Source organism: Phalaenopsis equestris, unplaced genomic scaffold, assembly GCF_001263595.1.
Source record: "Phalaenopsis equestris unplaced genomic scaffold, ASM126359v1 Scaffold000567, whole genome shotgun sequence".
Lineage (NCBI taxonomy): Eukaryota > Viridiplantae > Streptophyta > Magnoliopsida > Asparagales > Orchidaceae > Phalaenopsis > Phalaenopsis equestris.
In genome coordinates this window covers 312,717-325,669 of record NW_018165007.1, presented here as the reverse complement: position 1 = coordinate 325,669, position 12,953 = coordinate 312,717, and the positions used below count along the sequence as shown (strand labels likewise).

General features: G+C 38.3%; 1 protein-coding gene across 4 annotated transcripts in view; it reads right to left on the bottom strand.

Moving 5' to 3' along the window:
- The window catches only part of LOC110029360, a 136,968-nt gene that overhangs the window by 8,475 nt on the left and 115,540 nt on the right, over window positions 1-12,953 (bottom strand). For 3 of the 4 annotated variants that reach the window (XM_020731613.1, XM_020731614.1, XM_020731616.1), the window contains 4 exons: window positions 9,762-9,869; window positions 9,623-9,681; window positions 8,591-8,969; window positions 6,305-7,819 (listed from right to left, as the gene is read on the bottom strand). In XM_020731613.1, the coding sequence (XP_020587272.1) occupies window positions 6,305-7,819; window positions 8,591-8,969; window positions 9,623-9,681; window positions 9,762-9,869 (2,061 nt within the window). The remainder of the gene's footprint in view (window positions 1-6,304; window positions 7,820-8,590; window positions 8,970-9,622; window positions 9,682-9,761; window positions 9,870-12,953) is intronic. The other variant, XM_020731615.1, reaches the window with a different exon arrangement.

Sequence of the window (12,953 nt, the reverse complement as noted above, 5' to 3'; positions counted from 1 at the left end):
AAGTTCTTTGTGGTTGGGAAATAATGTCAAAAAAAAAAAAAAAAAAAAAAAAACATAGTTTGTCACAGGATGTTGTCTCGAAAGGATTCAGCGTCCAGCAAGGGGTTAGCGAGCTTGAAAGTAGATGCAACGGAATGAGTGCGTCGATTGTAGACATGGAGAGTGGGAGGATGTGCCGATGGAACTAAAGGGTGACGTAGGATTTCTCCATGGTAGAGAAAGTGGGTGAAACCAAAGGAACACAGGGTTCCTCGATGATAGGTAACATGGGAGGAACATCCACAAAAGTAGGGTAAGGAATAGAGTCCAAGAACTCTAGCTCCCACTCACTTGAGACTGAGTTAGGAAGATAGGAAACACTTTCAAAAAAAAAAAAAAAAAAAAGAAAGAAACATCAACACTCACATAGACTTTATTTGTGGTAGGGTTAAGGCATTGATACCCCTTTTTGAATGGCAGAGTATACTAGTAAAACACATTTTATGGGCATGAGATCAAGTTTACTCCAAGTTGGGGTTGTGTTCCGAACAAAGGCTATGCACCAAAAAATTTTGGGATAGAAGTCGAGAAGACTCGATTGTTAAGAAAGCATAATCTCAAGAAGACTAGAAAAGTATGGAAGTTAGTGAATTTTTTAGGGAACTCTATTAATGAGATAAGTGCTGGTAAAAATGACATCATTCTAGAAATGTTTTGGGACAGTAAAGTGAAACATAATGGAGCGAGTAACATCGAGATGTCAGTTTTTTCTTCGGCTACCCCATTCTGTTGAGTGCCGGTACAAAAGCTACGATGGATAACAACCTTACTTACCAAGAATTCTCCTAATATAAATTTAAAAAATTAACTACCATTGTTAGTTCGAGGAATTTGAATAAGAGTTTTGAATTGGGTCAAAATAAAGGTGTGGAAGTTTTTGAAAGCGACAACTTCATATTTATCTTTTAAAAAATAGATCTATGTCATCCGAATGTGGTCATCAATCAAAATAAGAAAACATCATTTATTGGTGTAACTAGGAGTGCAAGAGGTTCCACATAAGTCAATGTGAATAAGAGAGAAATGAACGGAAGATGTGTAATTGTAGGGTGGATAAGTAACACGATGATGTTTAGCTAACTAAAAGGCTTCACATTTGAAATTAGAAGAAGTTTTGTTAGTAAACATCAACAGATACAATTGTATTAGATGCAAAAACTAGGATGACTCAAATGACATTGTAACAGTATGATAAAGCATTCTGTGGATTGAGATAAACTACAACTACTGGGTGGAGTGTCCTCATTCTCTATGCTATTCTCTTGAAAGAAGTTGAGCTCGCTAACCAACTTAACAGTTCCAATCATCCTCCCCTAATGATGTTCCTGAAAGACATAGACATCGGGAGTTAAAATTAGCAATGCAATTAATGTCATATATCAGATAAAAGATTACAATTCAGCAGAGATACATATAACAGATTCTAGAATTAGACCTTTTGTTAAAATAACGGACCCGATACCAGCAATGAAATTTTGGGACCCAGCAACAATTTTAACAAAATATTTCTCTGATCACGGATAATACGTCAAGAAGGCTTAAGGGCTTCCAGTAATGTGGTTCATGACACCTGAATCAACGATTTATGGACTAGAAGGGGCAAATAAAATGTCATAAGAATGGTACCTTGCCGAACGTGGGAGATCAACAAGCTAGAAGAGAGCGGATTGTATCCAAGCGACTTGATTAAGTGCTTTATTTGACTATTAAGAGAATTTGAGGATTCTAAATTATTCTGGGTAGAGACCGATTGTATTGTTTTGGATTCAGAAGTTGCAGTGAAAACTTTAACAACAGAATATTTCACCCAAGGTTTGAAAGCAGGTTTCTCGTGGAGCTTCCACCATTTATCACAGGTGTGGTTCAGTTTGCGACAAAAATCACAAGTGGGGTGACCAGCCCCGAGTTGAGCACTATTAGAGACATACAAAAGAGGATATTTCGGCAGATTGAGTGCTCACCAAGCATGACAGGTCTCCGACTCTCTTCGTGATGAATCTCAGTGAAAGCAATACAAGTAGAAGGAAGAGGATTTCGACCAAAAACACGACCACAAACTTCGACAAGCTTCTTGTTAAGACTTGTCATGATCCCAACTGAGCCAAATGTGATGTTGAAGTATTGAGACAGAGGAAGATCCCTAATTGAGGATAAGATATGAGGATTTGACAGCTGGACAAGTCCCTGATCACACCAAATGGGAAGAACCGACCAGCTGGAGGGAGTTCATACTGCTGAAGGGACTAGAAACATCGGAAACATTCGTCAATTGGAACAAGGAAGTTCTGATGGCTGATCACATCAGACGGGAAGAACCGGTGTTGCTTCTTGCAGATGACACAAAAAACACGGGACTACTCGCACCAGAAGTTCTAGTGATTGATTGCACCAAACAAGAAGAGCGAATCGAATAGGTCCTGTGGTAGGAAGAGCGAATTAGGGAGAGCGACCCGGAAAAATTTGGGCTTGTTGAGGCTGGTGCTGAGTATTAACGGCTCGCACCAGAAGTTCTAGTGATTGATTGCACCAAACGAGAAGAGCGAATCGAATAGGTCCTGCGGTAGGAAGAGCGAATCAGGGAGAGCGACCCGGGAAAATTTGGGCTTGTTGAGGCTGGCGCTGAGTATTAACGGTAGGAAGAGCGAAGCAGACGACTACAAGAAAAGTTACTATCAGACGCCGAAGCATGCGATGAAGCAGACGTTGATCTGGATTGAAGCAGACACTCATCGGAGCAGATGGTGAAGCATGCAGCTTAGGAACCGCTTGGAGCAGACGCCAAAGCAGACGACCTAGAGTAGATGTTGAAGCAGACGACCTGAAGTAGACCTTGTCGGCTGAGGAGAAAGGGTGTGAACTGGTCAACCGACAACACAGAGAGTCCTGACGGCAGTTAGGTTAAGGCCATGGCTTTGATACCATGTTAGCATAGAACCAGGATAATATGATTGATGCAAAGAGGGGTATAAATACCAATTACAGGATCTAATAGTAAGGAAATAAATAAAACAGAATATAAGAAAAAAGTAAAGCAAATAAAAGCAAATCCAAGCAATTAATATAGAATTCTGCATAATAATATTCTAATATTCTAATATATTATTAATATTATTATTATTATTAGTATTATTATTATTATTATTTCGATTAGCTTTAGTTTTAAAAAACTTACTTCGCCGATCCTTAAACCACGCACAAACTTCTTCCTCCCCTCCGCGAGATCCCGATCCTCGGTGCACAAGAGAACCATGGCTTTGGCTCCATCCCACACAAGCTCAGCTCTTTCTCCTCTACACTCAGCTCGCTCCTTCCTTTACATGAGGGCTCTTTAATTAATTGCACGACACCGACGTTGGCTCCAACTCTGTGTGACAGAGACGCCACTGTTGTCGCCTATGCTTGACGACTTCTCCCGCACCAGACAAACACCGCCGTCTTCTCTGCCTCAACCTCGTCGCCTTCACACACCGTGGGTAAGTCGATCTCGCCTATTAGCTCCTCTCCTTCTCGTCATCATATACACGAAAATAACCACTCGACCTCCCGAACCCTCTTACTTCACCTTCCTTCGACTTTTTGTTTCCTCTCCTCTGTAACAGAAACGAGATTTCACAAGAGCAAGCAAGGACCTGTTGATATCCATGAGGAGCTTGAGCAACAGCTTGCCATTTGAGTATCCAAATACATCACAAAGCACCTGCAATTCATCGATAGGGCTGACAAGCCGAACACGAACAAATATTTATTGAGTATATATATATAATTGATAAGTAGTATTTTTTAAAAATTTAATTGACTGCAAGACTATAAAAATTCAAAATCAATTAAAATTATTAATTAAAAAATAGAATAAAAATATATTAAATTATATTTAAATAATATTATAATATAAATAATAAGATTTAAATCTCGGCCTAACCCTTAACATCCAACGTTTGACTAGGGTTGTCAAAATGACTGTGTTTGCGAACATCTCGTGTTCGGCTCGCTAAGTAAAGGAGCCAAACACAAACACTTTTTTTTTTTTTTTTTGAAATATTAAAGAGCCAAACAAAAATAATGGTATCTTTTAACGAGCCGAACACAAGTTGAGTCTGGGCTCGTTCGTGTTTGGCTCATTTACAATCCTATTCGTGAATACACTAAAAAACTCGGTGTTCTGGTTTAAAGTTATACAATTTCACAAACCAGTTAGGATTTTTCTCCGAAAGCTATGGAGTTGGAGTCAAGTGCTGCTTAAATTTGACTTCGAGCATAGCCAATCCCAAAACTCTCCAAACCTTTATTCAATTATTCATGTTGGTTTGATTCCTCGGTTGTTGATTGTGCTTCAACCATTGATAGAGAATAGGGTAACAGAGTGCCACGAATGCGATATCCACACATACGCTAGCAACGACCAATCCAAAATCAAATCTCATCCTATGTCGTTCCATCTAAGTTGGGTAAATCTATATTCTGAAAAATTTTAGACCTAGGCAAAAACATGTTAATCAAAGCAAATACGATATGGAAGAATGTAATAGAATCTGCAACAAGAATAGCTATAAAGAATGGTAGAGGCGGTTCCAATGGCATGATGTGAAAGCTAAAGAGCTTTTTGGATTTAGGTTATGGATATTCTAGTCTAGAGCTGCAAGTGAATTCATAAGACCCTCTAGCCGCAAGATCGATGTCTACAATGCAGTGGTTTTTGAATTCCTTGTTATCCAGGAATGTGAGTTGGGGATTTGAATGTCAAAAGTAGGCATTAACATGATTTATAAATCTAGCAAGAACAGAAGTGGAGATCAATGCCAGAGCTGAGTTTTAGAGGACAGAGCATTTACATATTTGAACATATGTAGTCTATTGAAAGAGATGGACGTTGGACCTGACTCGATATGGGACAATCGACAACGACTACAAGACATTGCAGGTTGTACACACGCATCATGACAGATTAGAGATCGTAGGAATGATAAAAGAATTGACAGAGGACAGTTTTTTCAATTGTTTTAAAAAACAAAGATGAATATAAAAGTTAAGACATTGATGGAGTCGGGAAATGGAGTTCTAGATTTGTTACAAGGAAAAATATAGATGGAGACGGAGTACATGTCTCTCAATGATAACACCAAGTGTTATAACCTTGGAGGATCAAGGATAAACGATGCATTAGAGTTAAGTTCAAAAAAAAATTGAAGTTGAGGAGGAAGAAGAGAGTATCACATCAAAATAAGTTGTCATTTCATCATGCCCCAATACTCCAAAGATAGAGTATTTATAACATCATAAGGACTCTTAAGACACAAGAACCATCTATAAAACACTATAATACCCAGTATAAACCCATTACTACTAAAGAATACTATAACATATTAACTAAATCTAATTATCCATTGCATTTATTGACCCTATCAAGGTATCTTCGGATGTTCAGTTTGCAAATTAATATATTTATGAAGTAAATTTTTTTTTTCCAAGCGGTGCAAATATTTCTATTTTATAAAGTGGACACAATGGTAGATATAAATTTCAAGAAGAGAAATTGAAGATAAACCCTATCTACATTAGCCAAATTGAACGCATGTCTAAACTTTTTTTTATTCAAAAAAAAAAGAGGGCAACACTATTGAGTATGGATAAACTCTTAACCCTATAGTAGAGAGCATAGATATAAAACAATAGGCTATAGCCTAATTCAATTGATAGAGTTAAGTAAAATTGTATTACCACATAATTTAGGTTTACAATCATGGAGGCTATAATAAAAATCATTAACAAAGGCAAATGGTAGTAACAAAAAGTGAAGCAACGGTTATCTTTAAGTATGAACTGCATAGATTTATTTCTTGCAAAGTACCCAGCACATTTTCGTTGGTTATGCACCAAAAAAAAACAAAAAATGTGAAAGAAAAATAGTTATCTTATCAACATGCCAGAATGTTCAAGTAATCATCATAGTAAATAAAAAGCAATAAATCCCAACATGTTCCCTCAGCTATTTGCATGTAGTACTAATTTAACTTTAGGGATTTACATTTCACCAATTTAGTCCTTCGCCTTTATAAAATTGATCTGAAATGATCTCATATGAAAATTATCGCATAAAATTCATCAATTCGGCTATACGAAGCTGATCCTAATTTAAACCCAGTGGACTATGTTAGATTAATTTTGTATAGTTGAGGAACTAAATTAAGAAAAATATGACATGTCAAGACTAAATTATCCACACAAATTATTGGAAGCCCTAAATAACAATGAGGTATTTTTTTTGCACCTGGAGGCCATGTAATATCTCAGGCATGGGAAGATCAGGGAAATGCGAAAGGTCAACATACCCAACCTCCTCTGCCCTTTCAGTTGCAGCTTTAGCTTGCATGCACAGAAATGTCAAAAGAAAAAATGTGATCCTGTAGATTTGAACAGACACAACATCAGAATAATATGTGGGTTGAGCTTCAGCACATCCATTTGCCTGATCCGTATTGACAATAGATAAGCCTGTGCTTAATGAACTGTTGACTTTATTTTTACATGAAACACCAAGAGCAGAAACCACAAACCATCCATGTTTACTGCTAACAAAAGAGGGCTTTTCATTTAACTCGGACTCCTCTTTCAGTGTTGGAAAACAGAAAAGGGGTACTGTCCTATTACATGAATCTCCAATACGCTGTCCTTCCTTGCTTATAAAGGCCAGAAAATGAATGCTTTTCTGCATGAGCTCAGAATCTATTTCTTTCAGCCCTTTTTGTCTATAGTCTTGATGTCCACCCAGCAAGCAAATGAGCAAAAAAGCATGTTCGGAAAGCTGGAGAGCTGCCAGGGATGTCCGTGGAACATCATAAAGAAAGTTCGGTGTAGTAAGCCATAATGAAATTATATGGGACTTGTCAGCAAAATAGTTGTTAAAAGCACGGCCAAAAATATCAATAACAGAAGAATCGCCGTGCAAAGAATGACATATTGAGGATATTATCGCAATGGCGAGACCCAAGAGATGTGCGCGGACATCATTTTCATTGTAATTAGCAAAGAAATAACCCCCAGCAGGATTAGGATTATTTTCATCAACCAGATGACTGATTAAAAGCTTAAGTGAAGCAAAAAGATTGATAGAATGAAGCATCTTGGCGCCGCCTTTTGTTTGTGCCAACGTTAACAAGAGATTCAAGGCTATTGTAATTGAAGCTAGAGAACTTCTTCGACGTAGAATTTCAATAAGAAGATTTAGAGGAAGATTCTCATGTAAAATTGGCAATGAAATATCAGGTGCCAAAAAGTTTCGGAGAATCGAGTCCATTGATGTGACCGACAGATCGAACCATTCAATATGCTCAACATATTTGCAGAGTAGAGGTAATATTCCCACAATCGATTGAGATGTTTCAGAAAGCAGACTTTCATCTAAAGCAAATTCATCATGTATGAATTCTATGGACATCAGTAGCACCATGAGAAAAAATTTTGCAGCATTTTTGAGCATAGAAGATAGTTTATTCGTAGCCAGTAACTTCAAACATGAGCCAGAAGTTCGTATCAGAGTTAACGAAACAGAAAATAGCTGCTGCTTGTTGTTTCTATGAGAATGTTGCATGAATAAGATCCTGGAGAAAACAAGCAACATTTCTGCTTGAGTTGTGAGCAGCTCTAACAATTTCTCAGAAGGGTTTAGAAGTTGAAAAAGGGATTTTTCTGTGGAATGTATGCATCTGCAAATATGTATAATGCTCCTATCAATGAATGTGTCGGAAATTCCATTGCTGGTTATTGTCGATTTTGATTTGCGCACCTGGAAAAAGATGGAATTGCATTTCAGAGTAAAATTTGTTGATTTTGGGTTTGTGAAACGTCCACAATAAGATGCACATAAAAACAAAAAACAATGCATTATTTATTTAAACTTGAATAAATAATATCAAGCAAGTTTATTCTCTCTATTAAAACAAGTTCACAAAAACAATAAATCGATAGCTCAGATAATAAAAAATCCAACAAAATGATTGTTTAATTACTATGAAGGTTTTTAGTGGCTTGTATCCTAACAATTGCAAGAAATTTGTTTCCTTTTCTTTTGCCTATGTAGAACATCTTTACTTTTCTTTGCAAACCCTATGCATTTCCGTATTGCAATGATGGATAAATTCTATGAAAGGTATAATAAGCAAACAAAGGGAAGAGGGGCTCTAAATGAATTGATGATCAGCAAAAAAGAATCAAGGAGAAAAAGGTAAAAGTAAAAAAAAATCAAAAGATACAAGGTTTGACAGAATGGAAAGAAATAGAGGAGAAAAAAAAAATCTTCTGGGAGGGCAGAGAGGGTTCAATGGACTAAACGGACATGATTTGAAAGCTAGTGATTTACTGGTTCTGGAATCATATGAGTATCCAATTTAAGTTATGATATAAATCTTTTTATTTCTCTTAAAATAATCATGCAGTTATGATATAAATCTTTTTATTTCTCTTAAAATAGTCATGCAGTCCAAATCTAAATTTAACAATATAGTAGAAAAAATTAGCGAAATCCTACCAAATATGAATTAAAAAAAAAAAAACTAACCATTCCATGGTGCAACAGAATTATAGAAATCAAAGCTTTCAGAGAAAAACTCTTCGAGTCTGCTAAGGATATCATTAGATTTGCCGCATGCATGTGAGACAGCATTTTCTCTCCAAATTCTTTGGCTACCTTCCACTCCGATTTATCCCACAGATCAAACCCTAGCTCAGCTCTTATGTTAGGGATGTCATACATCATAACATCAGTGCCCCACAAATCCTTCTCATTCATGCTTTCTTTACACTGGAAAATTTCAAGATTAAGAAGGAAACCTGAGAGCTCTTGAAAATGACCAGGAGCTATCAATCGGCCCTCCATCTCTCCCAGTAGGTGGTGATAAAGATCATGGAGCACGAGACGGCTCACTTCCTTTCCATCACTACAAAATAGAAACTGCTTTAGAAAAATTATTAGGTAAGTCGAAGGATAACATTACAAGAAAATACATAAATAAATCCAAGTAAGAACGAAAAAAAGATCAGATTATGAAAGTTTAATGACTTGATGCATGATCCAGAGTTTCTTATAAGAAGAAGATATTGTAAAGCTAAAAGGTTCATAATTTCCACGCCTTCAAAAAGCAGAATAACTAATAAGTCGAAGCAAAAGAAGTGACCAAAGTAGTTCATTTTAGTTACGTGAGTTATAAGCATTCTTTCCAAATTAGGCCGTGCATATTCAACTCATCTCTTCAACAAGTGTACAACTTACCTCTCTAGAAATAGAAAAAAAATTTCAAGAAATTGACAGTGCTATGACTCAAAATACTATAAATAAAGAGATTTGAAAAACTACTGACAGAAACGGATTTATCAGACATTTATGCTATATATTACCAGTGATAAGATAAGAATGTTTTTATGTATTCAATAACCTAGAATTTCCTATTTATTCCAAACTGTACAACCAAATATCAACAACAAAGTTATGGAAAACACTACCAAAACCACAATCTCTGTAACATTCAAAAATATTCTAGAATTTCAGATCAAGGAAATCAATTAGCATACTATTTTGTGGTAACAACCATACCTATAACCTTGGAAAGAGTATTGTTCAAGAAGGGCAGAAAAGGAAGGATTTTGCAGCAACTGCACATGGCACCAAAACATGCAGTGTTAATAAAAAAATCAGAAAGAAAAATGAATATAAACTCAACCAAAACCACAACCTTATCTTTAATCATGTGAATCATCCCAACTAGTGGTACGGATAGGCACTCGGCTTTACCATCTAACAGTGTACGCATCAAATGCACAATTAACACACAAGCAGCCAGCTGCAATACAACAAATTACAAGTAAAACAACTATTTAGCTCTTTTATAGGTGTAAGACCACATTGACGAGCAATAATTACAATCTGACAATGCAAAAAAGTTGTTAAAAAGTTTCTTGAGATAAGGCTAATGAAGATGATGGCAATCTTTTTTTCTGAAACTCCCAACAAGCTAATCATGCATGGGAGTTAATAATGTTCACTTTGGAAAAAAAATAGCAAGTTAACGCTTTACTGGGATTTTACTCTCTTTATTTATTGCCATGACGCATTTTGCAGATACTTAAAGAAAAATTTTTTTTTTCTAGAAGCACGTTACATAGCAGTGCTAAGTATTTAGCGATGTTTCATAAAATGGCAGAGCTAGTATGGTTAGTTCAACCTCGCCAAACAAAAAAAATTTAAGTTTGTACTTCAAAGTAGAAAAGAAAATAGTCATACCTGATCCACCAAAATGAAATTAAAAAATTGGAATTGACAATATCTTCAAAATTTAATGAAACTTTAAGCAACAAGATGCTGAATGGACAAAGAAGTTTACTATTAAATTAATTGCAGAAAATATCTTTTTCGAATCACTTTCACCATTTCGGAGCATAACAGGCATATCAAATTAGAAAGGGTTTTTATTAAAAAGAGAAACTGACACGGTGCTCCCTAGGGGTGCTGAACGGTTCAGCAAAAAGGGAAGCAGGGCCAGCCTGTCCATGATGATGGGCTAGGGCCCCCGCCTAAGGGAAAGGGCTTCCCCTTCTAGTTATCTACTAAATATAACTGTTATTTTCTGTTTTAGGGTTAGATTTTATTGAGTCCTTTGTCCGGACAGCCTTCTGCAGCTCATGTTCTCCCTTCTAGAGCTGTATCAGAGCATAGGTGGTGCGCTGGTTGTATCTCGCTCCGAGGTGGTGATTATCCTCGACATTTTCATCCTCTGCCACCTTCCCTCTGCTGCCATCGTCATCGTAACTACTGCACCTGGCCCAAGGACAGCACCTAACACGAGCACTACAACAAGCACCCGGTTACGAGCGTTGAAAGCACACCGATGCAAGTGCTTCGAAACCACGGGACAAACAGCCCCGCAAACACTTGCGAATGCGGGAGACCTGAAGGAGCACAACAACAGAAGCGGGAGATCGCGAATCCTCGCGATGTGGCATAATAACAGGGTTTGCGAATGCGGGAGACCTGAAGGAGCACAACAACAAAAGCGCGAATCCTCGCGATGTGGCATAATAACAGGGGATCCCGTGCGAAGTCGCAAAGGGACGCGATGCCTCGCGTGATAGTAGGAAGAATTTTTAAGTCAGAAGTTCGAAGCAGAGAAGGATTGCTGACTATCGCAATCCAGAAAAAGGCATCTCGAGGCTACCGCATACCAACAATGCTTTCTGGATTTCTATAGTCTTCCCACTTACCTCCTTTTGTGTAGAAGTTTCTTTTGTCTTGTAGGGAGCCTATAAATTGTTGTCCTTATGTATGTGGGAGTTAGTTGTGTTTGAGCTAAGTAAAAAATCTCATGTGTAGAGCGTCTTTCCCCTTTGTGGGGTTGTATCTGAGGAAGTGGGAGTACTCCAGCTATATCCTCTCCGAGGTAGTGATTGTATTTTCCCATTTTACCCTTTCAAAATCTTCTCCTCTCCACTCATCTGCAGCCAAACTCTCCCACTGTCACCCCGACACACAACTATTCCCCGTTCCATCAGATTATTATTGTTGTCTTGCCTAACTAACACCTTCAAGCTCCTCCCAGCCACCCCACTACCGCTGTCGATCACCTACAACCTTCCCACTTATTATTCCTATATTTTCATACCTTCCCTTCGCTACCATCCACCTTCCGTGACTGCCGCCATCCCTCCTACTCAATCCTATCCCTCTATCCGATCTCCACCACCCAATGGGTTTTATTTAGGTGTTGTCTGTCGTTTTATGTCTTGTGTTGTTATTTTCCGTTTGAGTTATGTTTTAATCCTATTTTAATATTGATAAAAGCTTATTTTTGAGTTTCCATTGTTTTCCTTACTAGTTCCAGTATCAGCAAATTTGTTATTTCCTGCAGGCCCCATACATCTCTTCACATACCTTGCTGCCTCCTACCTTTCCCGTACCTCCCCTACTCTCAACCGCCAACCTCATGCCCTCTTCCTTGATGTCGCCGACCTCCTGCACCCCCTATTCCCAGTTGCTAAATGCTTGTCCCCTCTCGTTGTTGTGGGCTACCCATCCTACACCTTCCTGCTCCAAGTCGACCACCTACTGTCCTTCCATCGTTGCCGCATCTCCCTATACCAACCACTACTACTGCCGCCTACATTTCCGCATCTTCTAACCCACAACCCCTGCCTTCCAGCCCCACCGACTCCCCGATACCACTAGTTCAGCTATAGCCCACCGCTCATTGCCCTAACCATTATGTGTTATTATGTTTGTATTGTTGTTTTTCGATAGTCAAAAGTCTTTGTTTGTAAGCCTTTCTGAATTTTACCAATAATATTTGCATTTTTATTGTGGTTTGACTTATCTCTGGTATCAATTGATATTAGAGCTATCATAATATCAGTCAGCATCCTTCATACCCAATTCAACTCCATAATTTTTTTTCTTACAACCAAACACACTTTCCACTCCCATGACTGGCACCAATGCTTTGGAAGTAACAAAGGATACTAAATATGGAGGACATAGAGGTCTGAGGCCTTGCGCCATCCATCCATCCATCCCAGGCCTTGCTGCCGCTTAGCTTTCCTGCACTGCCTTGCTCTCAACCACCAACCTTTTGCCCACTTCCTTGTCGCCACCGACCTTTTGCACCTCCTACTCCAACTCACTAACCTCTTGTCCCCTGACCTTGTTGCCGCCTACCCATCCTGCACCTTCCTACGCCAAGCCGACCACCTCTTGCCCTTCCACTGCTGACGCATCTCCCTATACAAGTCCCAATTATTGCGGCCTACATTTTCTGCACCCCACTTCCCAACCTCATTTCCCACATCTACGACCTCCCGATACCACTACTTCAACCGGAGGCCACCCCTGGTTGCCCTTGCCCTAGAGTGTCTTTATGTTTGTATTGTTATTTTTC